This window comes from Trifolium pratense, linkage group LG2 (genome assembly GCF_020283565.1).
Source record: "Trifolium pratense cultivar HEN17-A07 linkage group LG2, ARS_RC_1.1, whole genome shotgun sequence".
Classification (NCBI taxonomy): Eukaryota; Viridiplantae; Streptophyta; class Magnoliopsida; order Fabales; family Fabaceae; genus Trifolium; species Trifolium pratense.
Window position 1 is genome coordinate 4623971 of NC_060060.1, and position 14059 is coordinate 4638029.

The 14059-nt window shown below is 29.8% G+C and overlaps 3 protein-coding genes across 3 annotated transcripts; 1 reads left to right on the forward strand and 2 right to left on the reverse strand.

Moving 5' to 3' along the window:
• Positions 1–4559: 4559 nt before the first annotated feature.
• LOC123906458 (AAA-ATPase ASD, mitochondrial-like) lies at positions 4560–6316 on the forward strand. The gene has a single exon (XM_045956371.1). It carries the CDS (start codon positions 4732–4734, stop codon positions 6280–6282), a length of 1551 nt encoding a protein of 516 aa, XP_045812327.1. The 5' UTR covers positions 4560–4731; the 3' UTR covers positions 6283–6316.
• A 1665-nt stretch (positions 6317–7981) lies between these two features.
• On the reverse strand, positions 7982–9434 carry LOC123910310 (alanine--glyoxylate aminotransferase 2 homolog 3, mitochondrial-like). Its single transcript, XM_045961408.1, has 4 exons — positions 9423–9434; positions 9129–9311; positions 8493–8718; positions 7982–8318 (listed from the first exon to the last, which is right to left on the reverse strand). Exons 1-4 carry the CDS (start codon positions 9432–9434, stop codon positions 8179–8181), a joined length of 561 nt encoding a protein of 186 aa, XP_045817364.1. The 3' UTR covers positions 7982–8178.
• Positions 9435–10773: 1339 nt separating this feature from the next.
• LOC123906459 (thaumatin-like protein) lies at positions 10774–12493 on the reverse strand. Its single transcript, XM_045956372.1, has 2 exons — positions 12334–12493; positions 10774–11709 (listed from the first exon to the last, which is right to left on the reverse strand). Exons 1-2 carry the CDS (start codon positions 12389–12391, stop codon positions 10955–10957), a joined length of 813 nt encoding a protein of 270 aa, XP_045812328.1. The 5' UTR covers positions 12392–12493; the 3' UTR covers positions 10774–10954.
• Positions 12494–14059: the final 1566 nt, after the last annotated feature.

A 14059-nucleotide genomic window follows, 5' to 3' on the forward strand; every position in this document is an offset into this window, starting at 1 on the left:
TTAGTATTTTTCTCTTCACCAAAACTTAAACACGAATATTTTTACACCTTAATATTTTTAACCTTTAACCTAAATCATTTGAACTAGGCATCCCACCTTCTTAATCATAATGATATTGATATATTATAACACAATAGCTATAATTTATAATAGATAAAATAGAGAACACGGAGAAACTTATCGATTTTAATTTAGACATGAAATACTTACCTTAAACTTTTTTTCTTTCTAAATTAGACAAATGTTCCCTTAATTTATTTATTGATTTCATATTGGTCATTTAACTGATTAATGTTATAAATTGGTCTCTTAACTAATTAACGTTATAAATTACTTCCTTAACTTTAAATTTAATTATATTTGTCATATCGATTATTTCTGTTAGTTTTTCTAAAAAAAACGTTAACTTTATCTTTAGTCTAAGAAAGATATTTGAACTCATAATCATATTTATAAGCACGCCTAAAAATATTACTCACAAATAAATCATTTATGCATACATATAACGAATAACAGAAAGTAAAGTTAACATTTTTTAAGAAAAACTAACGAAAATGACAAATGTGACAAATAAAATTAATCAAAATTTGATATTCGATAAGTTTATATTTTTTAGATATTTAATTTAATCAAAATCAAATCTTTTACTAGTAAAAGGAAGGTTGAGTTGCTCAAAAGCAAGTATTGTGATGATGTGGCATGCTTTAGAGAGCTTCTCATATCTATTTAAAATTTGTCCGACAATTTATTTTGTGTGTCCATTCATCCTCCAAAATAATTATCTATATGTTACAATAATAATGACTCCCAATAATAATGAAAGAAAGAAAAGAAAAAAAGATCAAATTACAAAAGAACAATGAATAGATATATGCTCTTTCATATTTTACACTACCAAACATAAAATATAAATCATGCATGCGTAAATATGATTTGCAATTTGTAAAATTTTACTTTAAATAAATAAACCAAATAAAAAAATTACTCCTCAAAAAAATTCCATGCTTGACAAAATAAATAAATAAATTTTATGAAAAAAAATACTTTAGTTATATTGTTTATTAATTAATTACTATTGTGCTATTATTTAAAAAAAAATTAATTTTGTCACACCAACTTTTAAACTACCATTTTTTCGTATTCCTTAACTCTTATTCTTTAACTATGACAAATAAATTTATCAAACAATCCTTTAAAAGGAAGATTGAGTTGTTCACAAGCAAGCATTGTGATGATGTGACACTCTATAAGAAAAGTTTACAATCTCTATTAAAACCTTTTCATATTTTTTCATATAATAGAGTTACTCTAATAATAAATAATAAATAATAATAATATATTAAAAAAAACTAACACAATTTATTGTTGTTGAATTGAGACAAAAATGAATTGCAAGCAATGAAAGGTGGAATGGTGCATCATGTTATTGTTTTAATTGCATTGCAATATATTATTAAAATATATATTGTATGTTACAATTCCCTATTAATGCAATTGAAAACAAAGAATTCTTGGAGACACTATTATTGAATATGTTAATTTAGCTAATTATCAAACACAAGCTCTATATAAAGTTAACCCAAAAGCTAATTATCACCACCACCATATCAGGAAGTCTACCTTCTATGTTTTAACAAAATTTTAATTTATCTATCTCATAGCAAAAACTCTATGGTTTCTTTGTCTAACATCTCCATGAGAAAAAGTTATGTTTCTTCATCTTCCATATGTTAAAGTTACACATTATAGTGTCTTGAATTGATTTAAAAGCTATTGTGTGCATATATATATAGTTACATCATAAGTATATTGGTTTTGTCCTTGGTAGGTGATGGTGTCTAGCCTCTTAGAGTATCAGGTATGTCTACATTTGATTAATTAAGAAATTGATATACATATATGTGATAGTTGCCTATTAATATGTTTGTAAATTGGAATTTTTCTATTACTCTGAGTTTAGAATATCTCTAATCATTTTTTATATTTCTTTTTTAGGTTGGATATTTTTTTAAATATCAACCGGTGTTTTGTTCGATGATTAATTAAACTTTGAGTTGAATCGATTAATATGAATATGACTATTTTTTCATGTGAAGGAGGAGAACAGGATAAAACATACTTCTATTTTTGCTTACGTTGCATCCTATGAATGTTTGTAAATCTATGAAATGGCACCTCATGTGAGGATGTGTATTTAACTCTGATGGCAGTTTGTAAACCATCATTTTTTTTAATTGATATAATGTTTGTAATTAGACAACTTTCTTTTTTCATTTATTATTTTATTAGTCTAATGTTTTAGCTTATTTGTTTCTTATTTTCTTTTTCATTTATTATTTTATATAAGGTAAAAGATTTGTATAAAAAATTGTTGATTAATGGGAATATAATTAATTTTTTTCATGTGAATAAGTTGAAGAGGATAAAAGAGACTTCTATTTATTGATTTTGAAGTCCCTTAAAATTTATATAGATCGAGGGTATATTGATGTTGGAGGCATTCAATTAAAAGAAGACAATCCAAATAATTTAGAAATATAAATATGTGTCTCATTTTTAAATATTATATTGTCTACAATGTGTAGGTAATCTACTTGATCTCAATCAAGAGAAATATAGAAACGATAACAAAGTAGAAATTAAAATAAGTTTTTTTTTTTTTTAGTTGATACTCAAGTCATGTGGTTCTTATAATTGTAATACATGCAAGAAGTATATTGATTCAACTTGACTTAGAGGTTGTCCAAATATATAATCTTCATGCATTTATCGTATAACACTTGCCTAAATCTGGATGGTTCAATATGAATATATATGAATTTTAATAGATGGTCCTATTTTAATCTACGCGTGACATCTTATTCTTACAACCATAAAATGAATCGATGAAAAGAATTGTGCTAAAAACATGTTAGTTTAGAAATTGTACTAAATACTTTTTCCTCCCACTTAGAATTGTACTAAAAACTTTCTAAATTAAATTAAAAAAAGACAAAAATTATTAAATAAAAATTGTTGATTCTCATTTGTCAAAATAAATTTTAGAAATTATTAAAACCGTAGATGTTAAAATATATTTACATATATTTAGAAAATATAATCACACATATATTTAAACATATTTACACACAACTAAAATTCACCAATCATTCAAAAATTATTAATTTAATTTACGTAATAATATAACTTTTTGGATAAATTAATTACATATTCTAAAATAATGTTTACGTTACGTACGGCTGAAAATAAAATAGTGGAATATTTATAAGAATAAGATGACATTTTTTTTAAGCAAATAAGAAAATGACACATGTTAAATCTTAAATTCATCTATAAGACTTTCTTTACCTTAACCAAATAACTAAACCTAAATTCAAATATATAAAATCTTCGTCCAAAGTTATATATTGACAACAACAAATATTCAAGTTTATATAATATAATAAGAAAAATAAAATAAATGTTCAAGTAAATATTAAATAAGAGGGACAAAAACTAACAATAATTTTGAAGAGACACAAACCTCACCAAGAAAAAGAAAAACAAACCAAAAACAAAAGTACCAAGCAAAAAAAAATGTGAACCAAACAATAGACTAAAAAATTGGGACTAATAAAGTTGGAATAAAATCTCAACAAGTGAATAAGTGAGAATAAACTCCAAGAGAACGAGAGATGAGTAAGTACATAAGATATTTGGAACCTTAAATTGCATAGAACGTAGTAAGCAAATACGCTGTTTGAGACATAATTTTCAAAAAATGAGATCACGTGGAACAAATAGTCAAAGCCACCATATATGAATCATATTCTATAATCAAAACTTATTTTAACATTTCTCATGAGCAATATTGTCTACAAGTATAATTAGGTATGCCTCCAACTCTTATTGAAAATAATAAAATAAGGGATACATCAAAAATAAAAAAACAAAGTGACATTTGACTATAAAATTGCAACTCATATAAAGAAAACTAAAATCTTATATGATTACACTAATAAAATAAAAAATGATACATCCTTTCAAACTTATGAAATATTATAAGAGATCTATTACATTAAAATATGAACAAACTACGATATAAATTAATAAAAAATCTAATATTTCTAAACAACTTTTTTTTTACCCATATACTAATATTAAATATAATCATATTTTAAAATAATATCTATTATTTAAATATATGTGATTATAATTATCACAATTATTATTTTTTATTTATAAAAATATTTTAATTATATATTTTAATCAAACTCGTGCAACGCACGGGGTTACCCCTAGTATTCCGAAAATGGGAATGCTTTATTTTCCCAACTGCAGCGAATTTCTAAGGGGGTGGTTAAAGAATTGAAGTTTGCCAGCTTTGATAATTAATGAGGTTAATTAAAAAGCTTCATCAATCATGAGATGAGGTGTTAGACTGTTAAGTGAGAGTCTATGCAAGAATTTCTCCCATGACATCAATAGCTCTATTGTCTCCTAGTAAAACGTAATCACCAAGATATCACCCAAAAAAAAAAAAAAAAAAAAAAAAAAACGTAATCACCAAGAAACTTACTAGAAAGCAAAGAGAACTTGCGTGGTCCTTCCAATTTGTCATTGAACACGTAAACACTCTTATTATATACATACTCCATATAAATACTACCCACCCTTGAGTACACATACATCACAAAATTAGAAAAACAATCCAACATATTTCTTACATTTAAACATTTGAAATTATAAAAAATGGCAATGGGAATTGGGGAACTATGGTCACAAATGGGGTCAATTATGGCTAGCATAATGTTTGTATATGCCATGTATGACCGATTTTTCCCACCTCATCTTCGTAGATATGCTCTAAAATACACAACCAAATTCACAAACCTTATGTATCCTTACATCCAAATAACCTTCCATGAGTTATCTGGAGAGCGTCTCAAACACAACGAAACTTACAAAGTCATCCAAACATATCTTAGCGCGAATTCATCACAAAGAGTCAGAAAGCTTAAAGCTGAAGTAGTCAAAGATAGCCAAACCCCACTTGTTCTAAGCATGGACGACAATCAAGAGATCGTAGATGAGTTCAATGGAGTCAAAGTTTGGTGGGCTGCGAATCACACCACCTCAAAATCACAATCGTTTTCTTACTACCCTGCTTCGGATGAGAAAAGATTCTTAACACTAACGTTCCACAAAAGGCATCGTGATCTTATCACTACCTCGTATATTCAACATGTGTTGGAACAAGGAAAGGATATTACCTTAAAAAATAGGCAATTAAAGATTTACACCAACAATCCAAGCAATAATTGGGGAGGATACAAAAGTACAAAGTGGAGTCACACAACCTTTGAGCATCCTGCAAGGTTTGAAACACTTGCTATGGAACCGGAGAAGAAAGAAGAGATCATAAACGATCTTGTTAAGTTCAAAAATGGGAAAGAGTACTATGCTAAAGTAGGGAAGGCATGGAAGCGTGGTTACCTACTTTTTGGCCCACCGGGAACTGGAAAATCTACCATGATATCAGCTATTGCTAATTTCATGAATTACGACGTGTATGATCTTGAATTAACAACTGTTAAGGATAACAATGATTTGAATAGACTTTTGATTGAGACGTCAAGCAAATCAATTATAGTTATTGAAGACATTGATTGTTCTCTTGAGCTTACGGGACAAAGGAAGAAGAAAAAGGAGAAAGATAATGACGAGAATGGGGGAAAACCTGATCCTATTAAGGAAGCTGAAAAAGAAGATAAAAAAGAAAGCAAGGTAACTCTTTCGGGTTTGTTGAATTTTATTGATGGAATTTGGTCGGCATGTGGAGCAGAGAGGATCATAATTTTCACAACTAACTTTGTGGACAAACTTGATCCTGCTCTCATTAGGAGGGGAAGGATGGATAAGCACATAGAAATGTCTTATTGTGGCTATCAAGCTTTCAAGATTCTTGCAAGGAACTATTTAGATATTGAGTATCATGATGATTTGTTTCCCATTATTGAAAAGTTGTTGGGAGAGACTAATATGACACCTGCTGATGTTGCTGAGAATTTGATGCCAAATTCAATCACCGAAGATTTCGAGACTTGCTTGAAGAATTTGATTCATTCTCTTGAGATTGCAAAGAAAGCAGCCAAGGATGAAGAAGAAAAGAAAAAGGCTGAGGATGAGGAAGCTCAGCTCAAGGTGGAGAAAGATAAACAAGAATTGACTCAAGAGGAATTAAATGTGAAGGCTAATGGTATTTTGGAGAAAAGAGTGAAGGAGAATGGTGTCATTCATTAATTTGTTTTAGATTAAATAATATCTGTAATCTAAATAATGTATTAAAAAAATGTAATAAAAATGCAAAAAAAAAAAAATTACCAAATATGAAAGCATATATAGTTTTTTTTTTTTTACCGTAGAAATGATATATAGTTATGTTTTACTATATTTTTGTACATGTTCATAATTAGCTGCTTTAATTAAACTTTCCAATATATTACAAATAAAATATATTTTAAGATTTTGTATGAAATAATTTAAATTTATGTGTGTGTACTATTTCTTCCTGAAAATGGAATCAAGTTTGTAGTATTTAAATATTAATCAAACTTTTTAAAATTTGCGATTCAATTCTTAAATCATTTAATTAATTTGAATTTTATTACAAACTGTCTCTTTGTTTTATTAAAGAAAAAAGTGATTGGGATCTAAAGTCAAACCACTATTTGTTTTTTAATATCCATAGTCAGACCAGTAAGTATATAAAATTTAGGCGTGCATGTAAAGTCGTTTTTTTCACAGTTCAAATAACTTTATATAACATTATATATAACTTAGGTCCAAATAACTTTAGGTCATGGTGGTACTGTTTTCCAATAGAAACATAATAATGTGTCATAGAATAGTGGTTCTTCCTTTTGTCAAGAAAACAAAATGTATTCAATTCCTTTATCAGGAAAACAGAACTTTTTTCCATCAAAAAGAAAAAGGAAAATAAAACATTTTCATAGAACAAAAATGTTAAAAGATGTTAAGAAGTCCCACATTGGATGTGAATTGACCTAGACAAAGGTTTATAAGTAAGAGGGAATTCTCAATTATTATATGGTATCCGTGTTTCTCCAAGATCCATTGGGTCACCCGCTATCGCACTACAAAATATTTGCTATTTAGCCACTGTCAAATCCGTAGCTAAAAGTGCAATTGACCGTGGCTAATGAAGTTTGCATCGTTAATTTTGAGAGTGGCCTATAGGGGCGTTGCAAAATTTAGCCACGGTTAAATTTGGTATTTGCCACGGCAATATAAAGCGCTGTTTGGCTGGCTAACAACGTTCTGCTTTTTTTTCTCCTTTAAATGGGCTAGCCCAGCCCGATGGGCCAGACTAGATATATGGGCTAGCCCGGCCCAACCCAATTATTATTGGGCCATGTGGGCTAATGGGCCGCTCCGACTCATTTCATTTTAGTTTTTTCCATTTATTTGATCTTTTTTTACATGAGTTTGATGTATTAGTTCCTCATAATTATCAATTTTATTGAGATATAATTGCATGCAAGTGTAAATAATTTTTATTTTTTTTTATATTAGTGTAAATAATTTTTACATCAACACTAAATATCAATTAAACTCAAGTTTGATTCTTATAGAAGAAATTAAATCAAATTAATAAATTATAAACTTAATTTTTTAAAAAGTTTTAGGTAAATACGACCTTTTTACATATTTAAATATATTTTTTATAATAACTTTTCAATTAGATGACAATTTTTTATGTTTTTAATTAATATTATTTTTATAAAAATGACAAATTTTTCGATAATGGGCCAGCCCGAAGACCAGTAGCCTAGCCCGACCCAGCCCGGTTTCATTTAGGCTAGGTTTTTTGAGGCCTGATCCGCCCAAGCCTGTGGGCTAATTGGACGGCCCATTAGCCCGACCCATTTTTGACAGCTCTACTTCTACAGCCCAATACTGACACAATCAATATCAATTAGCACAGCTAGCTACTATAAGTTCCAGACTAATTAATCACTTAAACCATACATTACTTTATCAAACAGTTTTCAATTAGATGAGTAACACGTTTAGGTTCTATAAATCGGTTTATATAACGCAGCTCCAAATCCGAGATACTGAAGTACTAAACTGTTTAAGAATGTAGGGAATTGACTGCAGGAAATCCAGAACAACTTAGCCTATAAGGATTGAGACTTTACCTTTCATTTGGTCCATCACATGCAGTGTTTCCTCTTTTGCTGGTGTTTTAAGTTCACGGTCAGTGACAAGTTCAACTCCAAGCATGAAACCTTGTCCTCTTACATCACCAATTACTATAAAAGAAAACAAAAAAGTATAATTAGAGACATTGAATGAAAAACAAGTTTTAGTCCTTTGTAACCATAATGCATCTCAGCTATAGTCCATCATGTAACTCTCTCTAGAATGAATTCATGAATGCGTGCGCATTAATCTTAGATAAGAAAGTATAAGGGACGAAACTTTACCTTCATATTTGTCCTTGAGCGCTTTATGCCTCTCTTTTAAATGGGACCCCACTACAAATGCATTTTCTTGAAGCTTTTCCTTCTCTATTACTTTTAAAACAGCCAATCCTGCAGCTGTACAAACAGCATTTCCACCAAAGGTATTAAAGTAACTTCGGCGAGTCAAGACCTTTGCAATCTCAGTAGTAGTTACAACAGCACCAAGAGGAATGCCATTTCCAATACCCTGCAAAAAAACAAAAACAAGAAAACAAGCCAACAACAATGAGCATACATACTTGACAAGGCATACATATTGTGTGCGTAGATATAGATGTAGATATTAGAAATATGCACGGCTCAAAAGTCACTGTCACAATGGCATTGCATTCTTGATATTAAGAGAATCTCTGTCAAATACATCGCAATTGTGCTTTCATTGCTGTTGTAGAGATATCAAACTCATTGATGTTGCAGATCAAATCGTAATTGCATTTTCTTTTAAGAAAAAAACCTTGGATATAATGTATCAATTATAATTTATAGTCTATGCATCACTTTAATGACCAGACAAGGCAAACATTCTGTTTTTTGACGCAGACGGCTAGACTTTTCTGTTTGCTAAATTAATTGAAGATAGATTCTTTCTACTCTAACAAGGAGAGAAGAGTTACCTATGTCAGGTTGAACACCATGGGATTCAAATCCCCATAAATTACTACCAGTGCGAGCAAATCCAGACTGAACCTCGTCAGCAATACAAAGACCTCCAGCTTTTCTAACACTATCATAGGCAGCAGACAAGTAACCAGCTGCCAATTCAACAATGCCCCCCACTCCCTAACATAAACAACAAGAGCATCATTAACAAATGTGTTTGCTTATAAAAAAAGCTTATGATATCATATCACCGATTCATTTTGGATAGGAAATTACACCATACAGATTTACTTCATGATACATCAGTTTACACTATTTTAGTATTAGTATTACACAATTTCTTAAAAGTTAAACACTGAGAGATAAGTTTAACTTAATAAATAACACTAAAAAAGTGGTTTATCACTATCTAATGCATTATTTCAAATTGCAGTACATAAAACTAGGATTATGTAATCTCATCTGCTACTGTCAAAATGCCAAACTAGCCGCAATAAACAAAGATACTAAAACTAGGACACAAACATGAACAATAGAGTGACAAATTTCAATCAAATTCAAAATATCATGATAACATATCCCAAATTTCAAACTCGCTACTGCATATTGAAGCTAAATCATGAGACATGCATACAAATTTCAATTTAAAAGTGAAATTAGATCAAAATAAGGAAAAATTAGAAAAAGAGTAAAATTGGAATAAAACTAGGGCACAAAATAAGAAAAGAAATCATACGGTCGGCAATCACGGAAGAGCTCGGTGAGGTGAAATCGGCGTCGAAGGGAAGAGGTAGAGCTTACAGATACGAAGCTCACGGAACGACGGTGGATCTAAAGCGGTGCCGTTGAGAGGGAAGGAAGAGAAAGCGATGGCGGTGGCTTATTGGAAACGTTTTGAGAGAAGAAATTTGAGGATTGCAAAATTCAAAGAAGAAATTGAAGTTTTAAAAATTCAAAGAAAAAATTGAGCGTTAAAATGTAGAGGGAGAATGATAACAAAGCGCGCGTTTCTATCTTAGATTAAGAAAATTAAAAATTAAAAATGGGATTATCTCGCGCGACCCACAATTTGTGATAAGTCTCACGTTGGATATCAGTTGAGCCGGACAAAGTTTATAAGAATGAGGTAATTGTTACCGTACAAGTCAGTTTTATAGTGTTGAGTTAAGTTTAATACTCAATTATAATGAAAAACAAATTGTTCATTTTGACGGGTTTCAATAACGTATCAAATGGTTATAAATTTTTATGAAATTTAACATGAATGATTTATATCATATACACTTTCAATTCAACGATTAATTTTGTAAAATTTAGAATAGACATTACGATTTCAAAGATAATTATATTTTTCTTAATAATTGAAAGATAATTATCAACCTTATGAACAATTCAATTCCTCATAATCACTTTCACTCCTGATTACTTAATTAATTTGTATTATCATAAGCACAATACTAACTTCAATTTCTATAAATTATTAACTCAAAGGTTGAACAACCTTCATTCACCTTCTGAGTATCAATCAAATTCTTATTAGTAATCAAATTACAATCACTTATCAAAATAAAAGGATTAATATAAGATATAATAGGTTATGTATAACTCATAATGTGCCATGATCAGGATCATAATAATTTTATAGCTTAACATATAGTGTCAAACTTCTACTATATATCAATGTGTCAAGACAATAAATAACAAATGTGGTAAACACCTATGAAGACATGTCAATACTAGTAATAATTTTATTTAAAAAAAAATTAAATATAATTATATGACAATGTTGTATCAAACGCTAACACATGTCAGACTAACACATCTCAGACATCAAATACATCTTCAATTTCAGTTGTTAGCATATTAGCAGCACCACCCCATCCATAAGGACAAAATGTGATTATATATTCTAAGGATCCACAACTCACAAGTGGAGTAGGAGTATCAAAAGCATAGCTAAAATAATTAGGACAAGCATCCTTAAATATTTTAGAATAAACATTTGACTTACACTTCTCAGGACTTCCATAACCATTCCTACAACAAAAATTATCAAGATCAAAAGCCAAACAAGCACTTTTACATGCCACAACTTCTCCATTAGAATTCAAAACCTCAAGCTCATGAGGACACAAATTTTTAACATCCTTCAAACAACCTTGAATGTTACACTTTGAATTTATGTTCTTGTTAGGGACCACAACCGAAACCGGAATATTGTAACCATCAACGAGACTAACATCATAGAAATTTGGTTTTCCTTTATCACCTTGAAGTGTGATTTCAACTAATGTAGCTGGAGGAGTTCCTATAGCTCCATTGCAAGCTAATTTTCCATCACAATCTCCTGTTTCACAAGATGGTTTCCAATTATTTGAAGCAAAATTGCAACCTGTTCTAGCCCAAATTCTACCACTCCATGACCATGGTGCTATAATTTTCTTAGTTTGGCTTGAAGGAAGGTAGAATCCACCATTTGCTATAATTGGTTGACCAGTGTTTGGTGCTGTTGCTGGCCATATTGGAAATGGACATTTATTGTGTATATAGAATGTTGCTTGATGTCCCTCTACATTCCCTGCAAATTTTTTCATGGAAGTGATTAAATATAACATCTTTTGGAGTCGAACAACAGATGCACCTTTAATTTGATGTGTCGGTGCTATATAGTTACACACACACACTAGCTAACGAAGTATTTGGATTAGACGAATTAATTGTGTCACGCGTACTACCTCTTAGTCAAGTGTGTGAAACTGATTTTACGATTTAAATCGTTTGATCCCAAATTAATAGCCCTCTGCATATGTAATGCAATGTCCCTGCCAACTAGGATCAAACTGTTTCAGCATGTTTTACATGTCCAGTATAATTTCAGCACGTTGTCAGTTTTGTATATTATTACTTAAAATATTTTTATAAATATATACATTATGATATATAATTGTAAAAATGAATAAATAAAAAAATAGACTATTGATGCATCTTTTTGTCAAGTAATATAGTGACTAGATTCACACACTCTAAGTATGAAAAATTTATAGTTAGAACTCCAACCCTTCCAATAATATCTCTGCTAGCTATCAACCCCTCCGACACTTGCAGAACTTATGTTATCGATACATAGTTACCAAACTCAAATAAAAATGCTAGGATATGAAATGTATCTAGGAATATTTGGATAATATAAATATGAAATTACCATAGAAAATGCAGCCCGAGATTATGAATAAAATTGTTATAGACTCTAGTAGCTGCATTCTGAAGATTAACAGAATATGTTATATGTTTAACATCTAGTGATCTAGTATATATATTGTATATGAGGATTAAGGAGTAAATAATACTTAGTTCTTCGATTGCACTCAAAGATTCAATGAGGATATATAATCTTTGCGGAAAAGGGAACATAACTATGATTTATAGCTTTAAGCATTGTCTTTACTTGAAGAAGATCAATAAATAATTATCGGCCATACAGACATTTACAGGTGCACACTGAGAGAATGATAAAAATGTTGCCTTGTTTTTAAAAAAAAAAAAAAAAAAACTTAATGGTTGGATTTGTGTTTTGTTTGAATCAATCAGTTCTGTAATTTTTTTCCCATCTACTTTTTTTCCACAAAACCAAACACAAATCCTATATAATTTCTAAAACCAAATACGATCTAAAACTTTTGATAGACTTCAAATTTTTTAAGATGGAAATCAACAATATGCAAATTCACAAATTTGGATATTAATTTTAATTCGACTTTGGGGAAAATTTAAATTTTTGTAATCTCCAATTAAAATGAAAATATGTTAAAGTCACGGTTTGCTAAACATAAATTAAATTAAGATCCTTATGGTGCTTGATATGTTAAAAATAAGAGGAAATTAAACTGAATAACTTTTATTATACCCTGTCTAATTTAAAAATTGATTATGGGATTGATAAAATATATAGCAAAGTACAAGAGAAAAACAAGAATTTTATTTTATCCATAAATTTGATCTCTTAAATTTTTATTCAGTTTAACTTGAATAACACTATTGTTGTAAAAAATCAAACAATCATCATTTGAACCAAAGTGTGCAAAACATCAGACTTTTTGGGTCAAAAACATCTCCACCGCACTGGAAATTGATAAACAACAACCTCCATTATCACAGACATCTACGATTGTTTGTTATGATGTCACCAAAAAATTAGAAGAATAATCATATCATTGGAAGGAAAAAATTGTCAAATGTACCGAGTCTCATTTCACAAGAAATGAAAAAAAAGATAAGTCATGCAAAAAGTTGTAAAATTGAATACAGATGAACATTGCTATAATTGTGCTCAGCTCTTTGGACCAAAGATATCTAGATCCTAAGGCTTTGTTTAGATTGGTGGTATGAGATGGAATGGAGTGGTATGTGGTGGTATGAAGTGAAGTTCCATTGTTTGGATTCTTTAAAAATGAATGGAATGGTATGTGATGGTATGGATTCCATCCCATTCCATCATTTTCTCTTATTTTTCTTCCCCTCCAATTTTATGCTCCATTCCATCCCGCTCCGCTCCATTCCATCTTATTCCATTCCGCTCCATTCCGTTATGTACCATCAATCCAAACATAGCCTAAATGTATAAACAAATACAAAAAACAAAAACAACAACAGTTTCCCCTGTTTGTTTTTCGGTATCACAATTAAACAAGAGTTGCAATTTTATTTTCAATTTTTCCTATTTACAAAGTTATGACATTTAAAAACCATCTGTCCAACTCAACCAAGGCACGTCCTGTTCGTTCTCCTCGCAATAGTTGTCAATGGCATGATGCCAGACCTACTTTCAAGAATTAAGAAATTGTACATTTGGTTTGGTTGACTTGCTAGAAATCCCTTGACAAAGGTAACTGATAAAATCAATTGAAATCTAAGAATCATAAACAAATATT